The sequence below is a fragment of the Pleurodeles waltl genome, chromosome 6 (genome assembly GCF_031143425.1).
Source record: "Pleurodeles waltl isolate 20211129_DDA chromosome 6, aPleWal1.hap1.20221129, whole genome shotgun sequence".
NCBI lineage: Eukaryota > Metazoa > Chordata > Amphibia > Caudata > Salamandridae > Pleurodeles > Pleurodeles waltl.
This window is the reverse complement of record NC_090445.1, coordinates 1,680,136,926-1,680,146,780: the sequence shown is the minus strand read 5'-3', so window position 1 is coordinate 1,680,146,780 and position 9,855 is coordinate 1,680,136,926. Positions and strand designations below refer to the sequence as shown.

Here is a 9,855-nt window from a genome sequence, read left to right as displayed (position 1 = left end):
CAGGGCTTGTCGATCAAAGGCTGTGAACCACTGCCATACAGGAAACAAAGACACTCATCTTGTCACTGCACAATCTACTTTAAATAAAATACCAGGATAAGGAGGAAGAGGTTTTTGACTTTTTTAAGCTTTGCCTGCAAGACATTTGTATGCACCATCAGAATGCCAAGAGTAGCTGTCCAAATGAGTTACTACACCCGCAACCATTCATAGTGCACTTACTAGCACAAAGACCTCTACAACAAAAGCAGTAACCCACTAAGCTATTTACAGGAAATACAAATCAACGACCTGCTTATTTCACACTGCACTTTGCAGCAGGCGCATTAACCTTCAATGGTATTTTATGATGAGTCAAGCTTGTGTCTATAGCGCACACAGATCTCTCCAACAACTGCATTAACCACCTGATTTATTTTACCTCTATCGTACCCTGGATCCTGCTGGGTCTCACAAAGAGCTCTGCTGAGAGTGTCTAGGCACTGTAAGATTGTTTTTTAATGCAGTCTGTTTTCAACCAATTAAGTAGCCAGAAAAGATTTCCAGTCACATGTGTTGTGAATTTCTTTGCAGAATTTTTAAATATGTGTAAAATGAATGAATGACAAGACTCTCTTTCTCTGCTGACAGCCCTTGGTCCTTGAGTACATTTTTCAATGTCCTAAACACATCAGTCACAGCATGCACACTTCCATTACCCTAAAGCAATGGGAAGAACTTATATGCCCCTTAACAAAGTCACTGAGGTGCTTAAAGAGGGAGCGTTTACATTACTACTACATGGGACAGTAAAAACATTTGTATATTTGCTTCACTTTTGGAAATTATTGGGGACACCGACCACCTTCTTAGCTGACAGAGTGATATTCAGTCAAAATCAGAATCAAGCACAGGCGACTGGACAAACACGTTTAATGTAGAGGTAACTGAGCCACTGAAAGCCTGAGCCAGGCTGGCGCCTGATACTAGGCTGAGCTCGAGTTCATCTTCACCCTCAAGGCCAAAATGAACTGAACTTTCATGTGGCTTCCGTCTGCCAGCCACACTCAAACCTCATGGGCAAAGAATTAAAAACAAAAGAATTACCTTTAAATTAAACCAGGGAAAACAACGAAATACCCATCTAGTGTCTGAATTTTACATAGTGAAACCATGAAATCAGGGTTCAATCCCTGCTTCCATGATTGACAAAATTGTATGATGCTCTACAAATATATTTCGCAAAGCCTCCTTTTTCTTCATTATTCCATATGAGAGTGCCTTCCAATGTGTGTGCAGTTTGTGTGATGTACAAAAACCTATTGTGTTTAATAGACTTTACTGTTGCTCCATGTATAATAAGAATCTAGGCCACATTTAGGCTACACATGTCTGACTTGCCTCTTAGTTGAATAATGGAATTGTCATCATAGCGGCTGACGAGGTGTATATGAATGTTTCTAAGTTAATGTTTAAAAACTATCTGTAATAGGTTTAATCAAATCCTCTCAATGCAGTTAGGTAAACTGTGTAAAAAGGTAAAATCACCTTTCATGTTACGCAAGAAACACCTTTTTTATAATTTTGAAGAGATTGTATCATGTTTGTACATGATTCATTCCAAATATTGTATTTATTTATTTAGTGCAGAGTTCTATGTTACAAACGTCACCCAAGGGCATTAGAGCGATTTAAATGGTATCCAGACGTTACACCTATTTTTTTTTTAACACCAGAAGATTGTGTGCCTCATTACAAGTTTGGTGGTCTATAGACCGCCACACTGGTCAGGGCTGCTGCTGATGCTGCGGTCTGACTGGCACATTAGAACCCTGGCGGTCAGACCACCAACTCCGCCAGGATCAGTGATCCCAGTGGCCTGGCAATGGCAAGATCATACTCCGGATTATTATTCTCCGTGGCATGGCAGCTGTGGATTATTGTTCTCCGCCAGCCTTTTCCGGCGGTAACGCCATGAAAAGGCTGGCAGAGAACAGGTGCAGAAGGGGTAAAGGGGGACCACTGCACTTGGCATGGGCAGTGCAGAGCCCCCTGCCCAGCACCCTCACAATGTTCTGAACACTGCAAAAGTGCTCGTTACAGCATTGCAGCCAACTTGATTACGAGCCGGAGACAATGCTGTAGCCTGTTTCCCACTAGGCCAAAACCTCATGATAACTCCGGTGGGGAGATCGCCACGTAGGCAGCAGCCACCCTGTCGGCATTTGGCAGACAGGCCTTCCAGTCCACAAAAGTCACAAGGAGACCCTGTGTGACACCCATAATCACATGTTAAATCTAAGCTGGGGTTTAAACCCAGCTCTGAAGTCAGCAGCTCTATCTGGAAGGCCACATCGTTCCACATTCTCAGAGCTCTCATGCATGCCAACATTTCACCTGAAAGAGGAAGAGTTTGAAAACAGAATTGGGGGGGTTTATTTTGCCCACTGATGTACATTGAGACAAAGACAATATTATGGTGGATACTACTAAAGTGAAATCGTTTTTTGCTTTAAAAAAAATCAGGAGTCTCCTGCCTGAATCTGACCTGTTGGCATGTCTGAGCGCTTTGAGCATAAATGGCAACATTTCAAAATAGGAAAAATGGAGCTAGTGAAAAAACAAATTGGAGGCAATTTCCCCCACTGACTACCATTTTTAGGTAATTTTAGTTGGAGCTATAGTAGAGCCATGTTTATCTTTACTAATCAGGATATTACCACCTAAATAAGGTCTTCTGGCATGTATGTTTGATCCAAACCAAACTCTCATATATGCCAACATTTTGATCTAAGAGGGAAATTAAAACAAGCATTTGCAATGCAACGGGTCTTGCATTAGAAGTTGTAAACTCCTAACCGGACTTTTCTTGCCTCATTAAATGGAAAAAAAAAACTGAGCGCGATCACGCTGCTAAACAAGCGAGATCACGCTGTGAAAAAAAGAGAAAAAGTATTCCACAAACCGGACTGAAAACAGCGACCCTCGTATGTTTTCAGTACTTGCTCGCTGCGCTCGAGGAGGGCTTAACCACCGGAAAAGGCATGACCTATGCATGCGTTCCACTAATGAAAGCAAGCAGATTTTAAAAGGCAAGACCACGAACCAATGCAAGAGACTGACGTGACATGGGCGGGGCTCTGAGCCTTTTCTAACTACTACAGCTTCTCGCAAGCAATAGGCATTCTACGCAGGCTAGACCCTAAAAAAGATTAGGTGAACTGATTTCCCCCCTTGACTTATGCTTAAGAGGGGTACATTTAAGACAGGAAGCAACTAAAATAAAGCCATTTCGTACTCAATAAAATAGGGAGTCTACCGCTTGAATCGATTCTGTTGTCATGTATGACAACGTACTGCACCTCCGTAGGAAAACACGATATAAGTTATTGAAAAGAAAAACGTGCAAACCCAGAGAAGCATACGACGAATAACAAACCCTCAAAGTAGACTGTTTAAATGCTCCTAAAACCAACGTGATAAAGGGTAGCTTGAAACACGTAAATAAATTACAATTTTCTAAAACAGCTTTGTTGCCGTCTCAGTAGCACCAGCGCGCGTCCCGTTGCGAAAGAACATTTGTGTGAATGCGTCAGGCACAAACTAAAAACAAGGTAGCTTTCGCGTGGCATCTTGGGAAACATAGTTCCTTTGTAACCGCTTACGCTATATCTGGACCGCAATCGTGCGCATAAAGACTACAACTCCCAGTAGTGCTCTGATGCTATTTCAGGTCATAAACACTAGACTACACATTAACATTTTTAGATTTAGCTAATGGCCATCTTGGCTCAGCGGTGGCCATGCTTGGTGTAGTAAATCTCGCCTCCGCTCTTGAGAAAGAAGTATGCTGGCTTATCCTCATCCAACATGGCCGCAACCACGCCTAGTTTCCAGTTCGCGGTCTAGTCGTGTAAGATGTCTGTAGCTGTACGACTGCTGCCCATGGCTTCTGCCAGCCTGGTGTAGAGAGAGGCAGAGGAGAGACACTGGCACCAGAGGCCCCACAGCAGCACCCAGAGGAGCAGACATGGGCTCCAGGATAAAGTAAGTGCCCGGGGTCCTATTCCCATTGCTCTGCAGGTGAAAGCATGGCACGCTGACTGATCTGGGCTAATGCAGGCCTCTGTCTCCTGCATTGGACTTGTTGCAGAGAGGGCACTTGTCAAACCCTCGCTACACTGTAACATTTGCCTGCTCCCGTGCCTGGCTGTTTCTAGGGTTTGTTATTGTTCGTTCTGTATTGAACTCAGAAACAAAACATCCCATGATTGACACACACCAGCCCTCTGCTCTGCTTCCTCTAGCGTTGTTTATATATTTATAAGGTCCATTTGTACTAACACCATGTAATGTAATTGTGTTTGCGGGCATGTTTTGATTACTAGCATGCTTTTTTCCGCCCTCTTTTTTTTCTTTAAAATATTTTATACCTGTACAGAGCAGACCTGCAGTGCCTTACTCAGAAACTGCAATGGTAATCATAATATCGACTATTTATTTCGTACACATAATAAAATGGCTTGTCTCTTGAAACGGATATAAGGGACACTATTTAACCATGTATGCCTAACAGAGCCGTCTATACAGTGGCAGCTTTATTCTTTCGAAATTAAGGTGTAATACTTTTTAAGGTCTATGATCCTCGACAGTAAGTACATTCCTAAGGAATAGGCCTCACCCTTACCTCAGATATCCAAGGGAATGGTGTCCTTCCAGACTGGTTTAAAAGTTTGTTCTCCAGACATCCATTGAGCTAGGTAAATCTAGCCATGTACACACTGAAATTCAGAATAAATAAAATGTAGCTCACTTTTTTACTCCTTAAACATTGGCAGTTCTACTATGCAGATTTCTGTGAGTGCAATACCCAAGTACCAAGGGATGCAAATAGCTGGAAAATGGCCAGATTTAAGCATTTCACATTTGTTCTTTTTTTTGAGCCTCTAAGTACATTAAAATCAAATTCATGCTTTTCAGAATGAAATGTGATCTGTCTTAACTGTTTGGGATGACTTAAAAATACGATTCTAGGAGGGCTTTGTATAGACCTGAGATTCAAAGTCATGAACCTGGAATCTTCCTCTGAAGTCCATATTGAAGGTTACATGCAGAGAGAGAGACTGAGTGTTTCTCACCCATTGGTGACATCACAGAAATCCATCATAGAATGTGAATCAAGGCGAGGTCAACCATATTGAGCTACAGCTTGAGACAGACTGCATGACAACAGACCACCCATGTGCACATCCTACAGGCAGGCGATGCTTGAATTGCTGTGTTATGAATCATGCCATCTAAATGGGACATTAGGGAACTGGAAATATTGCAAGACTTCCTCAAGAGAGTAGTTTGACCAGTTTCTTAAGCATTGGTTACTAATTAAAGGACTCTCTAAGCATGACGTATCTAGGGAGACTGGGACCAACCCATATCCGACCAGACAAAAGGGCTCATCTTTTTGTGATCTCTCTACTTGGGATCCCCTAATATCTGTGATCTACTGAGTTAAGTTGTTTCTGTCCACTTCGGCTATTCTTCCTCACGCTTGCATAGCTGTGGGCTTGGCCTATAGTCTAGGTCCTCCTTCCATTTTATTTTAGTTTTGGTTAGGTCAGTCTTTCTATTCCCAATACAGGCCCTAATGTCATTTTATTTATCCACATGGTCATCTTCTATTTTAAGAAGCCTGTGGGTGTCATGTTGTTCATGTGTCGATCAGAAAAGGAATATATTTCCTAGCATGAAATGGTGTGATCTTACAGAACTGTAAGCAGACTCTTATTTTCTTCTGCACGCCTTGTTCGCTTGCAGGCACCAAAACATAGAGTAGAGATTGGATATGAAATTATTAAGGTCACCCATGAACCTCTTAGGATAAGGACCCTGTATTGAGTTTCTGTTCAGTGCCTCTTTCAAAAAACTGTTGCTTTCTCTTATACATGTATGCTGTAGGTCACAGGTGCTTACACTGAATTAACAAGAGGCTTTGATTTTGTACAAAGATTCTAACATTTTACCACTATAAAGGTGTTTATGCAGGACTGTGCGTCCTGGTGCCAGAGGAGTAACATGGGCTGAGGCTGATGATTGTAAAAGAGAACCTACACGCCTGACAAACAACAGAACAGATTAAAAGTGAGCTTTGGGTGATACAACCTACAGAAAAAGTCTGACGCTGTTGGTAGTGTCACAGGGGCATACTTAAGGAAAGACGTATCCAGATTCTGTGGGTCTATCTGCTTAGTGGCGTACAGCATGTTAATGCCTGTCCAAGAAGCGAATAAAGGATACCTAGTGGAAATTTGGAAAGTGTGTTTCAAAATACTTACACATTTCTTCATCTTTCAATAAATTATGGCAATGTTTACCCTGTATATTGCACTAAAAGCTTTCAGTGCCCCTTGGACTTTTTGATAGGCTTAGTTTAATGGGTCTGCATGTGTGCCTTGAGGCGTCGTAAGAGTAGCAACACCCTCTATTACGATCCACCTTGCTAGGTAGGTAAACCTCTGCTCACAAAAGCAGCAGTCCTCTGCAGCCTGTGAGAGACATACAGTGTGTATTTAGGGACTCAGTAGTATAAGCACATGGTTTGTTGCAGTAAGTTTATTGTGCATCATATACACGTGAGTGTGGCCTACGTCCGGTGTGAAGTTCTTTATTGATTCCATCCTCTGTATAGCCAAGAATACTTCTCTCACTCCTGTTTTATGCCCTTTGGGCACCGTCTTCATTGCTCGGTACATGGTTGGTGCATCTGAGTAAGCCTTGGGTGGATGCTGCCCTTTGCCTTACAGCCACATTAAATACTGGGAATGAGTAAGTGCATTTACCCAAAGAGTAGGTAAGTAGGGATGAACCACTTAGGGGTAATGATAAAGGGGAATTCCCATCCAACCTACTCCATTATCCTCCCTAACTGGCAGTCTGCATATATGTTCTTGAGCTCCAGGAGCAAGATCTTCCCATGTGAGTTTGTTGGTGGGCATTAGCTCTCTGACCACTTGTTCACCCCACAGGTGATCTGCTAGCCCGACTGTCATACATCAAAGTAAAGGATGACCCTTGGTGATGTTGCAGCTAGGTGGGACTGGCAGACGCATGAAGACATGGTCTAGCAAGGACGTGCTCTGGAGATGGTGCACTCGAATAGTCCATCTGCTTGTCTTTTCAGAAATCAAGTATTCCCTGTACGCTTGAGAGGACAATCTCATAAGTCTATAAGTTAAAGTTTGGAGACCCGAAGTTCAGATTTAGTTGCACTTCAGACGTCATGGGTCTCGGAAGGAATACAATAAATATAATGGAAAACTGTGAGAGACGCAGCATGCTTCTTCAAATTAATCCTGGATTACCCGCTATAACAAGGATTTGTCAGTGTTGCATGAATGTAAGTGAAATTAAAGTCTCTCTTATCATATTTTAGGAATATATTTAGATGCCTTTTGTTGGGGTAGGACAAGGAATCTCCCCACCCATTGACTTACACCTACTATTTTTCATATTTCTTGTATGCATTTCCCCAGTAGGAAAGCGTTTGGTACATCATATCAAAGGGAGCTGTGAGTATAAGGGCTTGTAAACAATGCTTAGACTACCTAATGTGTGTCTGTAAAGTGTCTGTGTAGGTTTCTTTAAGGCTGTGACAGGTGTGTGTTGTCATCTGCAGGGATTGACACAAGTATAAATGGTTCAGCTGATAGCCACTGAGACCCTTTACACCCCTCTGGATGGCTGAACTGAGTGAGGGGCTCGAGCTGACTCAATGTACATTCTTCATCCTGTCAGGGTTGTACTTCCTGGCAGGTTGCGGCCTATCCTATGCCTTCACTTAAACTTCAAGGACCCTTCTTCGAGGAAGAGCCATAGTTTCTGTCTCACGTTACCCCAAGAACCACCATTTAACCTAATGAAGTAACCGGGGGTAAGCGAACCAGGCTATACATGAAAAGTAGGCCACCCCAAAGCAGATTTCAGCCATGCTATTTATTTTTATGTTTTTGGATAGACTGGCTGTAAGTGTGGCAAACGACTCCTTATCTGCCACCATAAAAACTGGGGATAAATATTCATTAAAGTCTTATTTGCAGATTGGGTATTTAAATTATTCAGTGAGATCTCTCACTAATTGATTTGTCTAAAATAATTTTTTCATGGAAGTTTTTACTTCAAAACTTTTTTTTATTTTACAAATGTCCTTGAAGAAACATTTTCATAAGACAGGATCAGTTTCTCAAATGTGGTGAAATGGAAATGGTTATATTTATTTGTAAAATAAATAAGCCCTGCCAGGGCATGGATTGGAAAGGACTTGTATTAGAAGAAACGTACATGAGACTGGCCTTTTCTGTTACCCTTCTGAACCCATGTGAGTGTGACTTACGTAGAGCAAACCTCAGCCACAGCATTGGTGCAAAGTTCATGATGGGGTTCAAACAGTGGGTCGTGCAGAAGAATTGACAGATGTAGGAAAGGCATTTAGCAAGAAGGGTGAAAGCATACAGAGAGAGGAGAGGGGATGGATACCCACATGAGGATTGCGGGGAGGTCCAAGGTTGCAAGAGTAAAGAAATCAAAGCTAAAATTGAGATTTCCTACATGACGTTGATGGGACAACTTTGTCTTCACATGAAGAGGACATTAGAGATTAGATGTCTTATTAAATATCCACTTGAGAGGAGGGTTATACTTAGTCTGCACTCCTTGGTGGAACTGTTGTGGTGATGCCTGGTGTATTGTTGACATACTGTCAAATATAGTCAATGGTGTCTTTGAAAACGTTATCGTATGCTGTGATTTTCTTGAAGTGCTAGAGTAGAAAGTTTGGCATAGGGATTATACGGTGCTCGATCTCCTTGAATAATTGACTGCTTGTATCTGTGGCATCCTAGGTTGTTGTCTTCAGGAAACTTGACACTGTGATGATTCTTGTGTACGTCCCGCAGCAGACCTCTAGATTCATCAGGTCTTTGTGCATTTGTGGTCGCCACCACTTTTTCAGTATAGCTGTGCACTTGCTCCCATCTGCACGAGTATCTGCCCTGTGGCAATGTTTTAATGCTGGCACTAAAGTAATTGTGGCTGCTGGGGACATCAGGCTGTCAAGGAGAACATTTGTTTGCAGTTGGTGAAAGAATATGGGGGCATGTCTGGCCCATTTTGTGGGGGTTGGTTAGGCTGGTTATAGAGGTGCTCACAGTAGCCAGAATGCTCTCCTTGCTGTGGGGAGGCAGTGCGATGAGTTAAGCATACGTTGAAAGGTTCATCATTTGTGGCTCTGGTGGATCCATCGTTGGGAAGCCTGAAATCCCCAAAAAAGATCTAGTACATGTAGTTCTTTGAGGATGCAATGAAGATGCTTACATTTGGTGATTTGAAGGCAGCATTTTTTCCAAGTGGGAAATTACATGGTATACTATTTGGCCAACTGAAGAAGGTGGCAGGAGGTAAACTCGAAGAGGCTGAAGATGGGTTGGTACTGATGCGTGCATCCCCACCACGATGGCTGGACCGCTGTGATGCTGCTTTTAGCTTGTTTAGGTCGTTCAATGTGCTGGATGCTTTAGTCCTGTGGGAGGAGGACATCCGAAATGTATAAGTGATTCATGTGTACCAGGTTGCTGTAATAAAGGTGGCATCAAGGTTGTTTGTGGTGATTAGATCTAGTATGTCTGCTGTGTGAACTGTGGGGAGTGAGCACTGGTCAGGTTCAATATAAAAGTGCCCTCAATGGGGTTGTTTGGGGAGGTGAGGTACACGTTTAGTAAGATGCCAATGACACAATGGGCACTGGATGTGCATGAATATAATTTACAGGGATGTGACTTTGACTGGGTATGTGTGAGGTGGTGCATGGAGAAATGGAATGCATAT

The 9,855-nt window shown here is 42.6% G+C and overlaps 1 protein-coding gene across 4 annotated transcripts in view; it reads left to right on the top strand.

Annotated features, from left to right (window-relative positions):
- Window positions 1-3,791: 3,791 nt before the first annotated feature.
- DENND1A (DENN domain containing 1A) overlaps window positions 3,792-9,855 on the top strand; it is a 1,115,636-nt gene continuing 1,109,572 nt past the window's right edge. For all 4 annotated transcript variants that reach the window (XM_069241713.1, XM_069241711.1, XM_069241712.1 and 1 more), the window contains exon 1: window positions 3,792-4,026. In XM_069241713.1, coding sequence (XP_069097814.1) covers window positions 4,010-4,026 — 17 coding nt within the window. In that variant the 5' untranslated portion in view covers window positions 3,792-4,009. The remainder of the gene's footprint in view (window positions 4,027-9,855) is intronic.